The sequence below is a fragment of the Callionymus lyra genome, chromosome 18 (genome assembly GCF_982586985.1).
Source record: "Callionymus lyra chromosome 18, fCalLyr1.hap1.1, whole genome shotgun sequence".
NCBI lineage: Eukaryota > Metazoa > Chordata > Actinopteri > Syngnathiformes > Callionymidae > Callionymus > Callionymus lyra.
This window is the reverse complement of record NC_141835.1, coordinates 21,580,937-21,603,686: the sequence shown is the minus strand read 5'-3', so window position 1 is coordinate 21,603,686 and position 22,750 is coordinate 21,580,937. Positions and strand designations below refer to the sequence as shown.

At 37.3% G+C, this 22,750-nt stretch overlaps 2 protein-coding genes across 5 annotated transcripts; one reads left to right on the top strand and one right to left on the bottom strand.

Annotated features, from left to right (window-relative positions):
• Positions 1 to 4,637: 4,637 nt before the first annotated feature.
• Positions 4,638 to 9,353, bottom strand: mtfr1l (mitochondrial fission regulator 1-like). 3 transcript variants are annotated; one of them, XM_087779590.1, is made up of 8 exons: positions 9,237 to 9,353; positions 8,386 to 8,515; positions 8,126 to 8,233; positions 7,948 to 8,057; positions 7,649 to 7,860; positions 6,366 to 6,744; positions 6,079 to 6,239; positions 4,638 to 5,418 (listed from the first exon to the last, which is right to left on the bottom strand). In XM_087779590.1, exons 2-7 carry the CDS (start codon positions 8,398 to 8,400, stop codon positions 6,119 to 6,121), a joined length of 945 nt encoding a protein of 314 aa, XP_087635716.1. In that variant the 5' UTR covers positions 8,401 to 8,515; positions 9,237 to 9,353; the 3' UTR covers positions 4,638 to 5,418; positions 6,079 to 6,118. The 3 variants fall into 3 exon arrangements, with proteins under 3 accessions (XP_087635716.1, XP_087635717.1, XP_087635715.1); XM_087779591.1 differs by having other exon boundaries at positions 6,079 to 6,236; XM_087779589.1 differs by lacking the exons at positions 8,386 to 8,515; positions 9,237 to 9,353 and having other exon boundaries at positions 8,126 to 8,266.
• A 1,120-nt stretch (positions 9,354 to 10,473) lies between these two features.
• On the top strand, positions 10,474 to 21,821 carry LOC148060933 (oxidation resistance protein 1). 2 transcript variants are annotated; one of them, XM_087779588.1, is made up of 16 exons: positions 10,474 to 10,609; positions 11,039 to 11,249; positions 12,996 to 13,186; positions 13,270 to 13,328; positions 15,354 to 15,467; positions 15,747 to 15,869; positions 17,042 to 17,173; positions 17,249 to 17,433; positions 17,493 to 17,746; positions 17,813 to 17,954; positions 18,732 to 18,909; positions 18,985 to 19,101; positions 19,917 to 20,069; positions 20,640 to 20,735; positions 20,936 to 21,009; positions 21,074 to 21,821. In XM_087779588.1, exons 2-16 carry the CDS (start codon positions 11,146 to 11,148, stop codon positions 21,207 to 21,209), a joined length of 2,058 nt encoding a protein of 685 aa, XP_087635714.1. In that variant the 5' UTR covers positions 10,474 to 10,609; positions 11,039 to 11,145; the 3' UTR covers positions 21,210 to 21,821. The 2 variants fall into 2 exon arrangements, with proteins under 2 accessions (XP_087635714.1, XP_087635713.1); XM_087779587.1 differs by having other exon boundaries at positions 15,744 to 15,869.
• Positions 21,822 to 22,750: the final 929 nt, after the last annotated feature.

The window sequence follows — 22,750 nt, the reverse complement described above, 5'->3', positions numbered from 1 at the left end:
ATAGGCAGATAATGTAGGTCGGTGAGGTCAAAGTAAGATAAATAAAATAGTTATAGCACTGTGTGTGTTATCGGTATAAAAGATGAGTCGACCTCTGATATGAATCTAAGTGGAAGATCAATCAGGATTTGAAAGGAATGCAACAAGCCCAGATTGTTATTGATTATTTTGACAGCATTGACATCCATGTTTTTGTAGATTATTATTACAATTACGCTCTTGACATATTTCAAAATATCATATAGGAGAAGCCATGTGTTGTGCAAAATATATATATATATTTCTCACCACAGTTGACAAAACAAATCAGTACAATATGAGAATATAGAAATACATTACAATTCCCCACACGAGGCCCTGATGAATACAATCATATTTTTAATTCCAGAATGCAGGTCTATGTTACCGTAAAGTAGGATCTTTTTACTGAGAGTAAATGAGTAAAGGTTGGACTGATATAAGTTAATACAACCATGTAGAACATTTTTAATGTTCCTTCCATTAATGTTCTATCTTTAGAAATCACATAACATTGTTTGAATCACACCAGTCTTTCCTTATCTGAGAGACACGAGGATGCATCTCTGACCCACCGTGACCGTGGTCGTGGTCTCCAGCTGGTGTCTCGGTGCGAGTCAGAACACACTAATGAGAGAGATGAGGCTAAAAACAGAACACGGAAGCCTCACTGAATGTCTCATTTTGGCTTTCCGGAATTATTTTACAGTTTCACTATAAATCGATTTTAGCTGCTTTAGCTGTATGTTTTAAATTAGATATTATTTTAAATATTTGATTAATCACTTTTGGTCGTATTGACTATTTTTGTAAAAAAAAAGCATTTATTAAGAGTACATCAACTATAGCATTCGAGCATAAATAAAATGAATATTCATTTAATTTAAGCAGGTATTATTGAACTTTAGAAGGATACTTCTTATTTTAAATAAAAACCATCTGCATTTTGTTAAGTTATTTAATTCACAGTGAGCCATAATTAACTTGTTAACTTGTGTTTAATCCCCAGACTTTCATTCACAAACTAAACCCGAAAAGGTTCTTTGTTTATACCATTATGTGTTGTTGTTGCTTAAACATGCCATTTATTAAAAAAAAGATGTGGCGGTCATATTATGTTTTACTCAGAACTACATTAATCATAAACAAACATTAAAGTTTGACATCTTATGTTGATCATATACAGACATGTTTACAAAGTTCAATCTATTTCCACTTTGACAAAAATGCTATCAAAATATGAATTATTGATCACCATTTACAGTGTTTGGCTAGTATGCATATTGAGGATACTTGATTGATTAACAATATTCTTTCTTTACATTTTTCTGGCAGTTGGGGTTAACTTTTTGAAACATTATGAGCAGGGCTAATCAACTTCCTGTTTGTCGGCCTAGATTCAAGCAATTTGGACTGACCAACCAATAAAGAAAGATATATCTTCTAATAGACAGATACACTATACAGCAGGAAAAATCTCAATTCATCGTGTCATGGATGGATCTAGTTGCATTTAATGTGTGTTAATAAGGTCCAGACTGTCCACTTTGACCAAAGATAGTTTGATATAAATAATACATATTATACATTATAATCAAATATAAGAAGTGTTGGATTAAATTGTTTTTTCTTTAAATGTCAGCAATTGTTTTGGACAAAAACCTGAATATATGATGTGACGTTACACATAACAGCTGATGGTCAAGTGAGATACAGTATATTTATTTATAACGTCCTTCATTTGCATCACAATGCCTCCCTAATTACACACTGAATCCACTTAGCACGCACGGATGCTAAATTTAGCAACAAAAGGGGAAATTCAGGCAACAGCCGACGCAAGTCTTGATGATTCAGACGGAAGCGTGGGCGACCCGAGGGTGCGCGAGTGGGTGTACGCCAGCCCTCACCCCGCCAGATCGGTGAGTGAGCTCGGTGGCAGCGTCTCTTTGTTGCTATGACACCCTCACTCCAACCAGACAAAGAGACAAAAGGTGTAATCTGGAGATCTTTTTTATAATAACCCCGGTTCAACACATGGAGCCCATTCATATCAACAGGAACAAAAAGCTGGAAACAAGCATCTTTACACCATGTAGGCTTGTTGTCTCACTTGACCATCACATGGAAACAACTTCAGCTATTGTAATGTAAAATAAACCTTCAAGTGTTATATATGACATTGTACATTCAGGTTTGAGTCTAAAACATATGACATTCTGTGTTAAAAAAAACAACCTTCATCCTTTAAAGTTGCTTCATATATAATATTTAATTTATGAAACTTTATTAAACTATTATTTCATATACAGTATTAGTAAGTCTCTTGTGAACTGACAGGGGGCCATATTTGTGTCTTTTCACATCATAGGATATTTTTTAAATGTATAAAATCATGAAAATACACGATTAATGGTCATATACTAAACAAAAGTCTGTATTGTAAATCAAAAATGTGGTTACGCACAGATAGGTACTAAATCACCCACAAAAATCAATTCCAAGAATTAGTGTTGTGTAGCAGATAAAGGAGAGGAACCCCAGACTGCCACTAAAGGGGCTGGAAAGCATCAAGATCAATGGAGTGTTTTGCCGACAGCAGGGTTTTGAAGAAAAAAAGCTTGCAGCAACATCAGGAGAGGAGTGATAAACGGCTCACCGGAGGCACCGGCGAGCTGAGAGTTTACCTGTTGGCTTCGCTGTGACCCACATCGCGAGAGGATACTTGGCTGCAGGATACTTAAAAATAATAACTATTTTTCTGGAGAAAAGAATGAGGATGAAAGAGAAAACTAACTTCCAGTGTCAACAGCTTCAAAATTAAGAATTGACAGTGTTAATGAATTTTTGAGATGTTAATTTTCACAAAGGAAATGCTGAATTTCCTTGTGTAAGGAAAGTTCTCACTAAGTTCCTTTTTACATTTACATTCTTTTTGACCAAAATGTTATCAAAATGATGCGCCTGATAATATTTATGGTCTGATAAAGCTTCACGAAGCAGTGTTATTATTTTCAGAGCCCTTTCTTATCCAATGAAACATCATATCATTTTAAAACGGATGGCGCCACCTACTGACCTCTAAACAACATGACACTGCTTCATGAAGCTTCATCAGACCATAGCTACTTGATAATCTTTTAATATTTTAAATTAAAAAAACAGGACAACCCTGTAACACATATGTATTTTTTGTTTGTTTCTACTTTAATGTTAAATGAAGGACATCTCAAACCTGCTAGCTTAGCTTGTGCTAACAGTGCTGGATGCAGTTATTGTTACATATTTTGAATATCAAATCAACATTCTTTTAATCTCCAATCAAATCACAAACCTTAAAAATGCATCGTTACAAATCAAAGACATTTTAATGACAAGAAAACATTAAATGTATCGAGATAAATGTATGTATTATAACTCAAATTGAGAGCATCTTGTCCGATATGGATTGGTAAAGTTGAGTCCACCTGCTCTATGATAAAATATATGGGTAATATCAAGTTATGTCTGCATTAAATATGTTTTACAAATCCAAAAATATATCTTTTTAAATAATATAAAAAATGCTCACTGCAGTGATACAAGTATTAATTCAGTGAGGAAGTATGAACAATTAATTGAAAAACTGTTGTTGGACAATGGTTACCTCACCACAGGATGAACACAATACTATTATAATATGTGATTGTTTTTTTTCTATTCGTCACTGTGAAGTTATGATCATAAAGAAAAGAAGGAAACTGGTATATAATTGAGAAACTGGAAAGGATTCATAATTATAACAAAAGTCCCCAAACAGGCTGGAGGTCTGTCGCTCAAGAAGTAGTTCAAGGACTCTGGTGAAAATAGACTGTGAATCACAAAGGGGCACTTTCACCCTGGGATTGAAGAGGAAATAGAATCGAATGTGGGTTAACGATAATCCCTGAAATTATAAACGATCAAGCTCTTCAGAGAGTGATGGTGAGACGAGGACGGAAGGACAGTGGTCAAGAAATATGGATCAGTGGAATATACATTTGAGCAACCTGTCTTGTGTAACACGCTGTATATTGAGGTACACCACTAGATATAAATGACTATAGATTAAATATAACATTGTTTAGATTTTTGTATATAAAACTGAAAGTAATAATAAGTTCCAACATCCCATAACTCACTGCAAACCTTGTCTTTACTTAATAGTATAACTAACTATGAATGATACATTGAAAAAGGCTGCTCTGGTTGTACTGTGTTGCAGTACATTTATTATTTAGATAAGGTTTCATTGCAGCAGTAAATTAGATATTTAAACCAGCGTTAATTATATTCTACAAACTGCCAACAAAGGTCATAGAATCCCCCAAATGCAATGCAATTATTAAATACTCTACCACAAAAAAAATCAATAAGAGCAGTGAGAGAAAATAAGTGGAAAATCCTGCTGTGCTGCATAACCAACACTGTCTTTATAAGTATATAACAAAGACATTTGAGAAAATTCATTTAACTTTCAAGATAGAAGTCCTTAGGAAACTTCAGCTTCTAAATGTTATAAACCTGTGTTTCATAAAGTGTTTTATAGAACAAGAATTAATATCTACTCTGCCGAAAGAATGTCTCATGACATCTAGTGATCGGTTGGAAAACTGCAGTTTCTAAATGACATTAACAGATGTCGTTTTAAAACGTCAGCCCATCTTTATTTACAAGTCATTACATAGAGGTCAACACACAAAAACACAATGGTGAAAAATAGGTTCATACTATTTTAAACAAATTATGAAGAGCAACAAGCCTGCAGTTCTGTGTGAAGCTTCTATAACCACATGAATAAAAGGAAAACAATAGAAGAAAATCCAACAATCGCACAAAGAGAAAAGAGGGAGAACCATAAAGATATATAAAAAGGGTGGAGTTTTAAAAGTGGAGGTATCATTGGCATACTCGGACTCTGTGACAAACTGCACACATGCAACAGTCAAACATGATAGTTAACATGATGGAGACATGTTGAGGGAGAAGGTTTTGAATAAATGGCACATTTAGGGCAAACAAAAAAACAAGCTATGATAATAAGTTGGGTGAAAAACATATTTAAAAAGGACTAATACCAGGCATTAGGTCAGATCTCAGGATAAGGCCTCAGCAAAAATATGCCAAACTCACAAAAGACCATATTCCACCATATTTTTCAAACATAATCGTGTCAAAAAATGTCACTTCAATAACAAGATAAACTTTGTCAGTCAAACTGAAAAAACAGCAATCTTCAGTTTCAGGGCTCAAAGTGGCAGACTTCAAACGCACAATTCTCAGATCAAGTCCACATTATAATGAACATCACACTCAGGTCTTAGCTCCTGTTCTACAACAGCAGCACGTCTTTGTTCTGCTCTTCAATGACCATTTGTCCGTCTGTTGAACATAAAGAATGGTACATATCAGAAAAGAAACTTACCGTACATTACATTAAAATTGATACAATGGAATTATATCCTCACAGTTAACACAAAATAGTCTCCAAATATACAGTAAAGTCTATTTTTTTTAAGATATCAACCATTAAATATACAGAAAGGGGAAATAAATTATTTAGTTTGTTCTACCTTAAGGTTTATAAAAACAATAAGAAGGTTGTGATCAAAAGTATAAAGTGTGTTTGGATCAAAACTTAATCAGAAAAAAAGCATGTGTGGCAATACAGTTAAAATTAATCTAGTGAATCTTAATTGTGAAATATAAACAAAAATAGTTAAAAAATGCATTTTAAAGGGAAACTACTGATGGCAACTTCTTTAAGAGAAATGTGTCTAAATATTGTTTTTATTTTTCAGAGAACCAGAAGTAAATCTCTACTCTGACAAAATAATTCCACACATGAATCCACAGTTAGGTCTTTCTTGACTTTTAAATTATGATTCTTCTATACTCGTCTCGTATCAATTTTATGTTTGTTTGTTGTAATTATCTTCTAAACAAAAATATTTGATAGCATCCTGCATTAAAAGAAACTGTAAAAGGTTAAGGAAATTGTAAAATTGTAGCAATGACTTAAAACTTTTTGTGGTGACTTACTATGAGCAGGGATGAGGTCGTCTTGACAAACTTCTGTTTGCTATTTCCGTTTTACACTAGCTGTGTCTTCTTCACTCAGGACAAACTTTTTCCTCAAAGCTTCAGAAATCAGAGAAGCAGAGTCCTCTTCTCTCAGCGATGTGCAGCCTCTGTTGTACCTGCTTCAAAACAAAAAAACAATCCAGCTCCTCAAATTAAACCATCACTTTCTTACTCTTCACTAATATTTGTTTGTCTAAAAAGGTGATTCAACTCATCAATGATATTCATGGCGGCAATTCACAAACCTGTCTTTGCTCATCTTCATGCGATTCATGTCCTTTAGGATGTCCATCACATCTGCAAAGCTGGTGGACTTTGACAGAGACACAGTGTCCTCCTCCGCCTCACGATAGTCCATACTGGGCCTGTCCAGGTCAAAGGTTGCAGAGGCAGTCATCGACACAGGTGGCAAAGGGTCCGGCACCAGCTCGGAGACGATGGAGACCACGTCTTTATCCTCCTCGTCCTCCTCGTCTTCTTCTTCCTCCTCTGTGACGTCGCTGATGACGAAAGAGGCGGCGGCTGTGGCAGCAGGTTGGTAGGGAGCCGTCTCGAATGGTGCCATTGAGAAGCTCATGCTGGTGTCATCGGGAGACAGCAGGTCTGGAGTCAATGGGTTCGAGCCTGAAAGGACACGATAGCTTTGAACAACAATTGCAGTAAAGCATTAAGATTTTTAACTCGGTATAATTTTACAGAGCTTAAGTAGCAAATCTCTCTTCAAACATTTATTAGAATGTAAAAGCAGAAATAAATCACACACAATCAACTCTACACATGAAGTAAAAGCTACATTAATAACAGGTTTATAATTTGATAATATTACCGTCACACCGAACATTTTCTCGAATTCCCCACATAAAATTCTTATATAACCTTGTATTTGTGGAGGAATTGAGGATACAAGAGTATGGAGAAAAAAACATAAGAAAATAGACTCTACTAAATAGACTCCACTAAACCTAAAACTCAAGAACATGTGCTGTATTTGACACTAAAAATTCAAGAATACGCTAGAGAAATATGAATGACTGATAAATGAAGATAATTAATTCACATGATACCGTAATGATCACATTAACGACAGATAAAAGCTTTATGTAAAATTAACATTAAATGATCAATATTAATAAAAAATAAATGCAAGTATAAAGATTATGTTCAGTAAAATAGAAAAAGTTGGAGAAATAAAAGGAAATGTTTTTCTCTCTGCATGTCTATAATTGTTTAAAAACTCAGATTTACTGAAACTGACAAGATAAAAAAATATTTTGGCAAATTTGTTATATTTTCAGAAAGCCATAACAACATCTGAGCAGCTAACACTAGAGCCCAAGTGAACAGTTAACAAATCTTAAGTCGCTGACCTAAAAACTGATGCCAACAATTAAACCAACAAACAGCTTTAGGAGATTTGGGTCATTTGGGTCAGAGAATTACGGGCTGGTAGGAGAAGCAGCACAAACCGGGTTAAGAGGGACAACATCAGACTATTTTATTAAGAAGAAATGTTTGGTTTGTGACCTACCTGCATCACTGGCAACAATTTTTGCTATTTGTGCACGGAGTTTGCTCAGCTCATCCTGTAATGCGGTGGTGCGGTTCAGTGCAGTGACACCAGGCTTTCTCAGACCCTCTACTCTTTTTCCCTCCCTGCGAAAGTTTGGCACAGAGGAATTCCTATGCAGCACCAATAATGGAGTGGGTCGCCACTCGTGTTTGAAGGGGCGAGTGTCACTTCTGTAGGATGGATGAAAAGAAAGGTTTGTATCAAGAAACATTATATTGATGTTAGTTTTTAACCGTTGAAAAAAATGATCTTCTTACCGGACTCTAGCATACGTCTCTTCTTCATCTGCAACGATCCAAGCTATATCTGCTAAGGTGGGAACCAAGGGGCCATCCATAGGCCGAAGAGAAGGCATACCGGGTAACTCCTGAATAAAAAGAGTCCGTTTTGTACTTTATGAATAAGAGTAAAGAAGAACAGCATAGAGGCACATACCTGAAAACAAGCCCTTTGTGGGGGTTTAAGCGGAAGTGTAGAACCTATTCTCCTAACCATGCTCCGGGCGGCGCCATGGGGCTTGTTCTGCCAGATAGGAATAATTTCCTGGAGAAAAATATACCAGTCCATAAAAGCCATCTCTGTACAAAAAATATCAAGCTCAAGGACCAGAGTCAAACTGTTATCCTGATCAATGCGTGGCTGTGTTAAGTATTAGAGCGCTGGAAATAAAAACAGATGACAAGAAGCATGCTTACGGTGTCTGTTTCCATAGTGACAGCTCAGCCTCCTGCACTGGGGAGTGGCACACAAATCAAATAAGGAGCAGATGCCTCTATAATCCCACAGTCGAGTCTTGGATGGGAGTCAGAAAATGAGTTAACGCATCTGTTGAGGGGAAAAAAAACGTTTTAAGAAGAATTAAGCCAACTAAGAAGTTTAAAAAGTCAAAGTCACGTTTAGCCTACTTCTGACGACACACATGACAGGGCAAATATAAACCAACACAAAGGCATGTAGGACTACAATTCAATCACCAGTTAACCAATGTGTGAAAGTGTAGGAAACGTAGAGAAAGGACAGTTTTGACTCAAACTGGATTCAAACCTGAGACCTCCTTGGCTCAGCATTAAACAAGTTTGCGATAGAAACGTGCAAGACTAACATAGGAAGATAACGATATCTGTCTAGTTTTATAGCTTAATACATTATTAAAAAACATTATCCAGAAAATATATTTAACATATTGAATGGCTATATCTCAAACTGCTTAACCAAACAATTAAATATATCCTGTTGTACATACATTACATTACAAAAAAACAAAAGAACAACATGAAACCACATAACGAAGGGCTTGTTACGTTTTGAATCTGATGAATCCCAGAGATGGAAGAAACAAGATGTGAGAAACTCAAGCGCAACGTCTGACGCTATCCTTCAAGTTAAACAAACATCAATGTCAGTTAGTTAGTTAAATGTAGCAAACAACCGCTGTTAGCTTAAGCTACACTCACGGCCTTCTGTGTGACCCTAAACCGCAGTCCGCGGTCACTACAATCAGCTTCCAATGTTTGACTGGCAAATATAATAGCGACGAGAAACTTACAGGCCACGAACAAACACCAGATACGATTACATTAATAAAGAGAGGATCGTTTCTCCTCTTCGTCTTTCATTAGTTTATGTTGTCATTCAAGAAACCGGAAACTCCCCCCTCTTCGCCCATTTGATTGGCTGGATGTGATTCCACACCGGCCGATTTACTGCCACTTGCTGGTGGAATGTTGAATTACAGTGAATATGCTCAACAGTAAAATTATATTAATAATAAAAAAAAATAATTCAGGATTAATTTAATCTATGCTTAGTGGCTATTTAAATTTGGATTACGGGTGATGTAGACTGTACTGTATGTGTTGCACCGGTATTATTTATTGTTGTTATATTTATATTTTTATTTATTATTACTACTATTGGTATTGTTATATCTGTACAACATGTTTGCCTTTTTTGGAAGCTTTCTACAGGTACAATTATTTTCCCGATTCGGAACATAATAAATCTATCAATTAATGAATATCTTTTCTAAAAAAAAAAAGCTGAATCAAATTGTTATTAAATGATTTAGAATAAATTAAATTCCTGAGGTTATTTCATTATAATTTACGAATAGTAAATGTACTCTCTCTTTGCACTTGATGGATCTACTGACTCCTTTAAGAAACATCTTAAGACGTTTCTATTTGTTCAGGCTTTTCCTTGATTTTCTGGAACTCCTGTTGTGTTATCAGTTTTATCTTGATCTTTAAAATATATACTTTATTGAATATTGTTTTGATTGTTTAAGCTCTTTGTGACCCTGGTCTGGAAAAGCGCTATACAAATAAAAATTACTTACTTACTTACTTACATACAGACACGTATCAGAGTCAATGTGAATAATTTAAGCTAATTATATGTAATTAAATGAGTTTTCCATAATTAAATAAACATTAACTATAAACAATAAGTGACGCTTTTTATAAACCTTCTTATTGAGTCGAGTTCTACTAAAGAGGAATATTGACCACATTTAGAATCAATGAATGTTTATTCCCCAGAATATAATTTAAAAAATGCCTATGTACTTATTGTATACATCTTTCCTCTGAGTTTGTTAATGATCAAAGGACATCTTTGTCTATAAAGACTAAAATGAATGTATCATATTTTATGTCTCATCTTTGCACAAAACAAACGCTAGGTTACGATAATAATGTAACGCGATACAGTAGCAAGATGACTGTCTTACCTAAGTTTCCGGTTTTGTTTGACGTGGACCGGAAGTAAAGGATCTCTCTTGACCGGAATCTTTGGGAGCTTGAGGCGGTGGGCGGGCCTTGGTGCTAGAATGTGTTGTCTGCAGTGATATCATAACACTGCAACGTGAAGAAGCTCTCTCGTAAACGCTCCTCATCTCCATCCCTCGGCCAGTAACAGGTCAGTTCCTATTCTGCTCTGGTTTCCTGTCAACAGTTTCCATCGTCAGAGCCTTCGGCCATCATAGATCCCCTCGATCTTGATGGATGTCGTTTAAACGCCATCCTTCGTTTTTTGTCACGTAAACGCAGCTCCACTGACTTATGTGTTGGTTATATCGACGTGAAATTACATTATTTGTAACCTGTCCAACAACACAATGAAGCTAAAACAAACACACCGCCGCCCACAAGGATGTGATTCTTGCTATGAACTGCAGGACGAATGATGTGAGCGTTTTATTGCCTCAATGAAGAAGTTCGGCTCTAAAACAAAACCTCAAATTGCAACTGCTGTCAAACGAATGGAATGAGACTTCCTCTTCCTTGTCACGAGTCATTTTCTAGATTTCAATCATATCTGTTTAAACATCTGCCTTGGTGTGTGTAGGTGCTGAATCTGGGGCAGGAAGGGGGCATGGAGAGCAGAAGAAGGAGGAAGGATGCCAGCTGAGACAGCCTGAGCACACACTGCACGCTGAACCAAAACCAGAGCCAATGGCCCAGTCTATGAGGAGGACCGAGAGTGTGGGAGCCATGGACCATGAAAGGCTGCAGAGAAACAATAACCGGGCGAGCTACTTTGGCAATGTCAAGAGCAGGTACTGCATTCTTTTCAGGGACACACACAAATATGTCTTGAACTGGTTGTGTTGTGCAATGGAGCGCTTTAGCTGCTCTACCACAGCACCGGCTGATACTAAATATATGAAGCATCATCTGAGACATGGGACAAACTTTGTTATTGTAAATATAAGTATTATTGCAAGATTATGTTTCAAATCTTGGTTACTGAATCTATCATACCTATCTGTGGTATTCTGGGGATTAAATCTTGTTTTCCCCCCCGACCACACCCACTCTGTTGGGATTGGTCAAACGGCAAGGTTTGTCACTATGTGTCACTACCACAAGTCTCCACCTCCAAGGGACTCGTATAAAAACAACAAAGCGAGGCGAGATTACAGCTGGCTAGAGGAGAAGTGAAGCCATTATTGCGTAATAATGGACTCCGGTCTCGTAACCTCTTGTTTACTGGGATTTCAGACAGGGGAGAACTTTATAAATGAACAACTTCAAGTTACCCTAACACTAGCAACTTAAAAGATCACCATATCAAAATTACTTTAACTTGTATTGACTGAAACATTCCCACTAGGGGGCCACGAAGCATGACTTGACAGGTCGCTATTTGGCCCCCAAGCTTTGAATTTGACACGTTCTATAAAAGATGCCATCATGGTGAATTTTTCTTTTGAATTTTTCAAAACTCTTTTTAGGCAGAAAGATATGCATGTCCAGACATTGGTTTTGCATAGATGTAGAACAATTGTTAGTCGTGTTTTTGCCTACCTTGAAGACGGGATGCCCAGAAAAATGCAGGTGAAATCACAACATGGATCCCTTCTCTTAAAAGGCAACTAGTGAACTTCGATGCTGGTCGAACACCAGCCAACTGAATCAGGATTTTAAGACGATCAATAACACAATTAAGCCTGGATTGCGTTACAACAGATTTTGTCAAGGAATCTGGAGCTTTATAAGTATAAGCATGATCGAAAACAATCAGGACTTTGCAAACGTTATGAACAACATGTGATTAAGATTATTAGATTCAATTTAGGACAATACTTACTTACAATTTAATACACTTTTAAGAAACTATAATCTGTAACAAAGACCCAAAAACCCTTTTTAATCTCTTTAAAATAAAAAAACATAGGTGGATTCATTAGGTGTTAATTATGCAGGTAACTTCCTATGAAACAGTTTGGATTATTATCTACTATAGTTGGTTTGATTTTAGATCAAGATCTTAACTTTGATCTGAGACCATACATATGTTTGGTGTATAAAATCCAAATCCTCTTACTCGTGTTTTTTTTTTTAAAGATCTTGTATCAACTATCTCTAAATAAAGTGTTAATAAAATGAATCGTTTTTTGGAGATTATTTGGGTTTTACCATCATATTTAGGATTTATTTATCTTTTTATTTTGGCTTTATGGCCCCTAACAACATTGACAATATATAATGCGGACCCTAAGGAAATGTAACCGACCAACTACAACAACAAAAGTTGAAAATACCATTTTCTAAATGTATTTATTAACATCGAAGAACAGAGAAAATAGGCTTTGTACCAGAGTTTGGCTTATTTCCATTTATACTTCCTAAAAGAACACAGATGCATCAACACCAGACATTTCCAAGTTCAATATTCAGAAGAAAAATGGTTCAATCGTAAAAATGAAACAATAACACTTCAGTGTTGTAAATAGCTAGCGTCAAAAATATGTCAAAAACATTTGTGATTCATTGTTTTTTTCTGTCTTTTATTTCATCAGATTAGGGTCCAAACTGCCAACAAGTGTGTCACAGCCTGCACAGTTTGCCAAGCGACCATGGGAAACTCAACCTCTGACCCGCTTGATTCAAGACCCGGTCATCAGCAAACCACACCAACCCATCACCTGTCGGCCCCTCAACCACACCCCCCACATCAGGAACCCCAAATTAAGGCAGTACTATCTGCAAGGTGATATTTCGAAACATTATGTTTTAATTAAAAAAGTTGCAGTTGTTTACCGTATGAATCACGTTGGTTTCATTCTCTCACAGGGACCTCATGGGACTTGAACCCTCCGGTGAAGCAAGACACGACGGCTGACGGCTCGCAGGTCAGTCACAAGACTTCCTTTTTGGATTTCCTGCAGACTTTTAGAGAAGGAGTCTATCGGGTAGACCCACAGGCCCGATGACCTCACAGTGTTCTACATTGGTTATCACCTCCTCCGTTTACGATCTTGAATAGTTGCATAAGTAGTGAGCAGGGTTCAGTGTGAGCCAAGTGACCGAGTTGAGAAGGCTGGTGTGACAACATGGTGCGGCAGAATCTGATTCAGAGCCTGTGCGTCAAATACAACTGGAGGAATGTGTTCGCTCTCCCTTCGAAGGTATTGTACTTTTGTTCCCGGTGCCAAGCTCAGAAATGCCAGCAATTTTGTTTCTGTGCTATGAACTCTTTTGAAGTGTGTGAGTCTCTCTGGTCTCATTTCCTGACCTCTGCAGTGAAATGCACTAGAGCTTGTAAATGTCTTTCATTGTATATAAAGTACAAAATCATTTTTCCACTAAAACATTGAACGACTGGATTAAGATGTTTATTCATCATACTTTTCTCTGTATCAACAATTATAATGGTTAGTTAATTAAATGAGTTTAAAAGATCATTGGATTGAAGATTAAACTTGCGTAATATTGTACAATAATACTCGTCTAAAATAACTCAAATAACTGGCTATTTATTTGAAAAGTTCATGCTTGTCAAAAATATTGTGTTTCTGATTTCCCTCTATCTGTTTTTAATTATTTAATAAAGCTAGAGCTTCTAGATTTAGAACATGCCTATTATATCTACAATAGGCACATTTCACCTAAGAAAATAATCTATTTTAAAGTTGATTTAGTTGGCAGAAAAAACATTTTATGTAATATATTTCTTGCAGTCATTTTTTGACAAAATGATTTAACTTAATTTTTCTTACATAAGTAAATTAGGTCCCGCTGTAGAACTTGAACAAATATGTTTACTGCTGCATTTACCACGTAACAGTAATCACAGATCATATAGTTACATAATAAACTGTCTTTTATCCATTATAATGTTGTTGTTTTTTTACTTTCTGTGCAATTTAAAAGCTGTAAAAGATGGAAAGTGGGTGTAAAAGACAGAGATTTCTCCACCACCTCCACTTCACTTATTGCTGAGTGAAAACATGGTTAATGGAATTGTCAAATGATAAAACATAAGCAATAAAAAGTTTAACAAGTGCAGGTGAGAAAAAACACAAGCCTGGTCTTAAGTTTTGTTTATGTAATGTTTGTATTCTGGAAAATGCAACAAAAATTTGCCACTTCAAAAATGCTTTGTTTGTTTGTACGTCATGCCTTAGTGACATAAAATATCAGTGGACCCCTTGCATAACATTCTGCCCTTGAACAGTTGATCCACTTAGATAACTTTTTACGACTTTATCTTTATGGCTACAGTCGCACCATGTTGTTTTTATATTCGATATGGCAAACCTTCCGAGATAAGCGTCATGGCTGTATGAACCCTGTGATTGTTGAGGGGTTAATGCAAGGGGTCCTCAAACTTCCCGCAACTACGAGCTACTCCATTGGTCAAACTCAAGGATCAAGTCCAAGTCATTCTGGGGGGCCCGCCAGATTAATTACATGACCTGAAAAGATGGTTGAATGTTTACAGTAAGATAAGAGAAGGAACAAAGATTATTGAGGTCTACAATCATAAAGAGATGTCCAATAATAGTAAAACTGATGCAACATTGTTTGGGACACACAAAGATAAATGGAGCCACTAAAAAAGTCTGTGTCATACTTCTATTATATAATTATAATGTATAGCAATAAATGCTCCCAAAAAGGATAAATGATTAAGAAGTATTAGATCATTACTGTTAATGACCTAAGGTGATATGTACTATTTGAACAGCTATTGAATAAAAACATATCCATGTGATCGTTTTGACTTCTCTGACTCTGACTTCACAGGGGCCGCTTAAACACAGTCAATCGGCCATATGTGGCCCCAGTGCTCCATTTTGGTCTAACTCAATTAACCAAACAAAAAGTGTAAGAATAAACATTTTTTAAAAATGGTTGTGTTTTGTTTCAAACAGGGTTCCCACGGGGACACAGTGTTCAGCGTCTCAGCTAAGTTCACTAGTGGAGACTCGTCGGACAAGTTATCGTCACAGCTTCTGACCCTGACGGCTCCCTTTGGCGCTCGAGAGGCAAGTGGACTTTATTATCCTCAAATGCAGGCATGTCTCCTGACCTCATGCCTGTCAGAAAGCTCTGAAATATTCAAAATAGTTTTTTTCTATACACAGTGCATGAATGCTGTTAGCCAAAACACCGGCTCGGGTGTCTCGTGTTGCTTAGCTTTGACCGTAAACACAGTAGTAGGGGGGGGGGGCCTGCTTTTAGTAACAGGAAGTCATGACACATGACAGTCACAGCTTTTTTTAGTAAGACGTTCTGCTCTTGTCATGGCGTCCATTTTGAAGCAGCTGAAGGAGAAAACCACCAGCCCTTCTCGAGGATCGTCGCTCTCTGAAGCTTCCGCCAAAGCTGATCCGGTCTCTGTGCTGCCTCAGTCACCTTCACCAGAGGCCGAATATGACAAGCTTCTGGTCAGTGCTTATTGATGCATTATTGAATATGTATTTTATCATATATGTTGATGTGTTTTTTGAGATAACTCTACTTTTCTCAGCTATGACATAGCTTTGTTAAAACAAACGGCTTGTTCTAATTCCACTACCGTCTGATTTCACACTCCAGGATATTTTCATAATAAATGTAGTAAGCTCTCTCTAAGATTAGGTAATTCTTAAAAGAGGGCTCATATTACAGTCAATTATTATGTGTTATTAATTCCAAGAGTTTGACTCTGTGACTGAAATGCAGATGCTGCCCAAACACTAGATTGGTATAATAACTCCTGAACAATTGATGAAAAGAAAAGGAAGTTTCCAATGACGTATTTAGATGGCAAGAAGGTGTGTAAAGGAATGTGTTGTGGACACGTGTTCCAACGCAATTTGGAGTTATTTTTCGAAAGTTGTTGGATTACTTCCATATAAGCATGTTCTGATCCGATGCTAAGTATCGGTGTCAGCTGCTGATTATTCTTTTATACCTGAGTTCTCAGTGTCGTCTCTTTTCACGACTGCCATTAATCAAAAAGCAATTCCGGCGCCTGCTAGACGGGGAATCTTTACTATACCACGGATCAACAAGGATTTTTTGGGCCACATTTAATCTTCAAATAGATATTAACAATTTTATTCATAATTATTTATATAATTTATAGTGATCTTGTCCTATGTGCTTTGCAAGACGGATGGCAAATGGAAACATTCAATTGTCAAGTGTGACAGTCAACTGTGACATGAAAGTAAAATCACATATTGCTAAACAAAAATAAAAGTCTCTTTTTAAAAAAAAACATGCTACTTTTTAAATTATAAGGAAAGTGTCAAAAACAGAGTCCTCAGCTGCATCACTAAAATAAGTTGATATACAATAAATTGGAACAAAGTTTTTCTTTAAAATAAAATTGATAAAGTTTAAAAAGCTGCATTTTAATTTTAATACAGGAAGATCGCAGTGCCAATATTTTAGATTGATTCCAGAATTAAACGGATAGTATACAAACAATATCCGACACCTAACTCTTATGAATCTGAACTATTGTAAAACTATTATGACCTATTGTCATTAAATGTGATGTTTTGTTAGCATTGAAAATCGAAAGAAATTCAAGATCAATTAAGAGTTTCATTTGTTTGGGATCTTCCAGGATGTGGAGGCGGTGCCACTGCCTGATGGACAGCTCTGCTTATTGGCTCTCCCACCAGAGTGCTGTCAGGGAGAGGGGCCAGAGGCCACGTCTTACCTCAAGCTTTTCTGTCGCTACTTCACAGACCGCAAGGTTTGGACGATGACAGCCAACATTCGACCTTGATTTCCAGACGTTAACCACCATTTTGCTCCTCTGGTTTGTCAGGGAGCAGTGTCAGGAATCCTGCTGGTCACTTCCAACAAGATCTTCTTCGACCCCTTTAAAGACAACCCTCTGGTGAAGGAGCACGGCTTCGAGGAGTATCTGCTGTCCTGCTCGGTGGACAGTCTCATCTCGGTCTCCTTCTTCTCCGACATCTCTCATGTTCACTTCAACAACTCCCAGCACAAGTACGCCACTGTTTGTGAAGAAGCAGAAAACAACGATCGCATCTATGTTTATGTTGTAGGAAAAAAGGCAGAAGGATTTTCCCCAAGAATGATTCCAAAGACAAAGCCGGAGATGACCAGAAGAGGGAGCCAAGAGTGCCTGCTCCGACCAACGGAGACGTCACTAAGGGTGAAGCAAGGGGGGACAAGGCCGACGAAGAGAATGATGGTGTCATTCGTGAGGACGGTCCACTTGGAGTTGCTGCTGTCAGCTACTGCTGTGCAGGTCCAGAAGGACCTGGTGAAAAGAAGTCTTACACCAATGAACCGTCAGGTAAGAGTGCAGGATCACGTGGGTTCTGACCTCTCTTATATCATGGTATCCCCCTTCTCTTCCCAGGATGCTGCAGGTCAGCTCACCCCGGGTCTGTGATGTTTGTGCGGCTGCGGGTTCAGCCGACAACAGGGAACAACGCCAGAGGCCGACAGCTGGGGATGAACAAAAGCAGAAGAGACGCCTGGCTTGCTCTCTCTCAAGAGAGGTAGAGTGACTCGGAGGAGAGGAATCAGCAATTACCTTCAGCAGGTTCTTTGTTGCAGTGCAAAGGAAATGGCCAGTTGAAGATATAAAAAGTTGTAACTACAAAAAAGTGCTTAATCATTTGAAAACACTTCATCTTTCACCACATCATTCTTTAATTTTCAATACAATAACTTGAAATTAGGCTTTTGTGGTGACCTATCAGAAGTTTTAAAGGATTTCTACTTTATTGTATTTGTGATAAAACATTAGTTTAATGTTTGGTACTGTGAAAACAATTATTTACCAACACCTATCTTGATTTTGTATGTAAGTGGATTTTAATGTTTCTAAGTTAAAAAAAACTCCAGGTTAAAATTCCCATTTATTGTATTTTACAACTTTAGAAAGTTCCTCTTTTTGTTAAAATAAAAGTTTCACTTGTAAATATTTGTAAAATATTTTTTCTCCAGGAACATCTCATAACCTCCATCGTGAGTATCCAGGAAGAGACATCAGGAACTTAAGTGATGCCTGTGAGGGATAATGATTCTTAGGGTTTTCACTACCGTTTGCATTTAAAAGCATTTCACAGTAAGAAGTGCTAAATCAATGATTTAGTTTCTTCAAACTTTGGTTGCAAAATATACTTTTTATTTTTAGGCCATATTTCATTATGTGAGATTAAATTAATTGATTCTTTTCACAATGTCTGTTTTGTTTGACTCGACTGTTGACACAGCTGGCAGCTTTTTTCCTTTCGACTACCAACAGTCGCGCTCATGTTTCTCTCTGACAGCTCGGACGAGTTGTATGCCTATTTGACACACTGCCGACCAGACCTGTGCATAATCGAGGGAGGGGAGGAGGAGGGCGACGAAGAGGAGTTCGTACTGATCGAGGATCACGACGAGGAGGAGGAGGACGATGTGGAGGGAATGTTACAGAAGTGCTGCAGCTCTGGAGACGACTGGGAGGTGATTCATGAATTGAAAGTCGACATCATTGAGGTTAAAGAGATGAAATCTCTAACCAGAGTTTTTTTTTTCTAGCTGGTGTTGATGGAAGAGAGTGAAGAGAAGCCTACCTTACCTGCTGACAGGGACCCCGATGGTGTAAATAGCATCGTCGAGAGCAGCCAAATATTGGGAGTTTCGCATGTCAGAGAAGTGAGTAAAACAAAAGACACTGAAACACTCACAGTGCAAAGTCCTCAAACCAATCGGGACCTTAGCAATGAATACAAGGGTTGCTAGGAAACAACCTCCTGTTCAATCACATTTACGAAGAAGCTAACACGGCTGTCTGAGTTAACCCTGTGTGTTTATGAATGTTGCCTTTTTCAGTTGAATTTCTTGATATTATATTAACTCTTTTACTACTCTAATCCCAGACCCTACTGTAGTAATATTCTGCTATGAGTGAGTCCAGGATACATTCAATTTTTGTTAACTTATTCAATATTACAATGAGTTTTTGACTGTAAAAACAGGTCAAATTTATTTAAAAGAAAACCCACAGTCAAAACTAGATATTTCAACTTCATAACATGGTAAGAACTAAGAGATGACATGAATGACTAAACTGTGACGATTCAATTTAATTTTTAACCAACTAATTTTAAATGATTCATATTATGAAACACTCGCATCTGGTCTTGTGTTTTCCCATATTTTCTGATTACTAAGGGAAATGTCCAGGTTTTAAGCCAGACTTCAACTTAAAATGTGGAACAACATCGCCAACTGACATTAGGATTCAAATAAAATCACTTGTAAACACATTAAACACTCTGACCCTTGTTCTAAAAACACTTTCCACAGTCTATTCTACTGGTTTCTTCTTAGTGGACTAAGATGTTAACACTGCCAACCATCCCATTCTGTTTCTTCTATGAATCATCAAATGAAGATTGATTATTAATTTACAGGGTTTGTTTGAGTTCTTAACCTGTACTCACTCAACTGAACTTTGTCTTCCTCAGCTCTTGAAGGAGCTTCCGCCCAGAACTGTGGGTCACACCTGGCAGCTGTCGTACAGCACGTCCCTTCATGGAGCCAGTCTCAAGAACCTGTACCGAAAACTAAGTGCAATAGACTCACCTGTGCTCATTCTCATCAAGGACGCACTTGAAGAGGTAAAAATGAGACGCGCACTCCTGTTTAATAGTAATCTGAAGTTAAAAGGTATCCATTAAATTCTGTTTTTCATAGAATATATATCTTTTATTGCACATCCAAAGATAAGCACTATTTATGCAGTTGGATTTCTTGAATTAAATTCAATTTCCACACACAAAAACAATTTAGTGGCATGAAATATCAGTTTCTTGAGTTTTATGATTGGCACTTTCCTGAACAACGACAGGTACTGCGTTTGTTGACGGAAAAAGATCAATTGTTGAACGTCAATTAACAAACAAGGCCAAGGGGCCGTTTGCAGCACTTAACAATTGTTTAAGAGGCCACAACCTTTGTCAGACAGACGGAGGATTTAAAATGCGTTTGAGTTACTATGTGGAGGCTTTGTTTCCTAAAAAGCCTTTTTTCTGCCCGTCTATGAAGAAGTTTTCACTTAATGCTTTGAATATAATGTTCAGCTTCCTGTTTGTTTATTTTCCTTTATTGTGCTAATTATTTTTAAACTTTTGTTTTATTTAGAAACTATGTATTAAATATCTTTTTTTTTATTTGTTTTGTTTAATCAGGTATTTGGAGCTTTTCTGTCTCACCCACTGAAGCCCAGTGAGAAGTTCTACGGCACCGGAGAAACATTCCTCTTCATGTTGCATCCTCGCTTCAAGGTGAGTCTTGGTACATAGAGGGTGCTTTTCGTGGGATCCTCTAGACCAGTGGGCTCCATACCGGTCCTCAAAGGGCCAGGGTTTTGGCTATAGGAGTAATTCTATATGTCAGTATAGGGTTAACCAAATTTGATAGATATTTAAAATCTGAATAAGTCTGTTTGCTAAAATCAATTGTGCACACTTTTGTTTGAACGCAGTGCTTCAGGTGGACGGGAGAAAACTCTTTCTTCATAAAAGGGGATTTGGACTCGTTTTCCATCGGAGGCGGAAGGTATTTTACTACAAACCGTCACCAAAAAAAACATGCTCTTCACCTTCTCTCTCTGTGTCCACAGCGGTCACTTTGGTCTGTGGGTGGATGAGAACTTGTATCACGGCCGCAGCAGCCCCTGCTACACTTTCAACAACTGCTGTCTCGCTGAGACGGATGACTTCCGGGTCATGGAGCTGGAGGTGTGGACCTTCAGTTAAAAGGATGGAATCGACTCGCTAAATATTTCCATGTCGTTTTAACTCCGATGTCAAAAATTAACCGACCGGTTGGGGGAGAGATCTGGACCTGCTCTGAACTCTGTAATGGTTGATTCATCGTTGAGTTTAGCTGGACTGAACTGAAACTCCACATGTATTGACATCTCAGAGACTTTTTGCACTTTTGCTCTTTATGTAAATCAGTAATAATGACTAATTTATCATATGAGAAACTGCCTAGAAGTTGCATGGCATTAGTCTGACACAACAGGAAGTTATGATTTGTGTGCACATCAACACAAAACTGATTTGTATATAATGCATCACCAGTGTTATTTTTCTCACATCAAGTTTGACATCACAGATCTCAACGTGTATATAAAACTGTTCCTATTTTGATCATGTTGTCACAAACGTAACAATAACAAGCTTACTGTGGTTCATCACCTGCACTCGGTGGCTCTTCAATCACTCACCAACTCAGTGGAGGTGACTCGTGCTTAACTCTTGTTTAACTGTTGAAGTGTATCTTTAACTCTTGTATCAACCATCATTATGTACAGTATCAACAACAACAAAGAATAAAAAAAATCAGCACCTTTTAAATCTGAATATATATCTAGTCGACTTGTTTCTAGTCTACAACTTAAAATACAGAAACGTCTATAATAAGTTCATACTTTTTTACTCAATTCTAGGACAGTTAATAAAACAATATTGTGTTGTCTTATATCATTATATTTCAGTAGTATATGCTACACAGTTGAGTGAAAAAGTTTGGATTAATTTTCTAATCAAACAAGTTTAAATGACATGATAGCATAAGAAAGTAATGGTAATTTGTAAAGCTCCTTTCTAGTTAAAATATATACTATAAAAGGCCAAGACACAGTAGACAAACACAGGAATCCTAGAAAATCAGGGAAAAGCCTTCACAAATAAAAATGTCTTAAGATGTTTCTTAAAGGAGTCAGTAGACTCCATCAAGCGCAAAGAGAGAGGAAGATCGTTCCAAAGCTTAGGAGCAACAGCCTGAAAAGATTTCTCTCCTCTGGTCCTGAACCGTGTGCGAGGAACCATCAGTAGGTTCTGATCCACAGACCTCAGAGCCCGAGCTGGGGTGTAAGGCTGGATCAGATCACTGTTGTAAGGAGGAGCCTGACCATGAATAGCTCTGAAAGTAAGAACCAGAATTTTAAAGTTGATCCTGAAAGAAACTGGAAGCCAGTGAAGAGTTTTAAGGATCGGAGAAATGTTAGTTCTTCTACTTGAGCGGGTTAGAATTCTTGCTGCAGAGTTCTGTATCAACTGCAGACGAGACAGCTCCTTCTTGTTAAGACATGAAAACAAACTGTTACAATAGTCCAGGCGAGAAGAAACGAACGCATGGATTACAAGCTCCAGATCATGTTGTGACAACATTTTCCCAAATTTAGAGATTTTTCTCAGTTGAAGGAAACAGTTTCAGCCTCTGGGGCTCAGTTGGATCAAAAGAGAAGTAGAGCTGGATGTCATCAGCAAAAATGTGATAGGAAACATCA

Coding starts and splice junctions, on each gene's coding strand:
- LOC148060933 (XM_087779587.1), top strand. CDS start 11,146: ATGGCCCAGTCTATGAGGAGGACCGAGAGTGTGGGAGCCATGGACCAT. Junction 11,250..12,995: donor TTTGGCAATGTCAAGAGCAG/GTACTGCATTCT, acceptor TTATTTCATCAG/ATTAGGGTCCAAACTGCCAA. Junction 13,329..15,353: donor CGACGGCTGACGGCTCGCAG/GTCAGTCACAAG, acceptor TGTTTCAAACAG/GGTTCCCACGGGGACACAGT.
- mtfr1l (XM_087779589.1), bottom strand. CDS start 8,266: ATGGCTTTTATGGACTGGTATATTTTTCTCCAGGAAATTATTCCTATC. Junction 7,861..7,947: donor GAGACGTATGCTAGAGTCCG/GTAAGAAGATCA, acceptor TCCATCCTACAG/AAGTGACACTCGCCCCTTCA. Junction 6,745..7,648: donor AATTGTTGCCAGTGATGCAG/GTAGGTCACAAA, acceptor GTGTCCTTTCAG/GCTCGAACCCATTGACTCCA.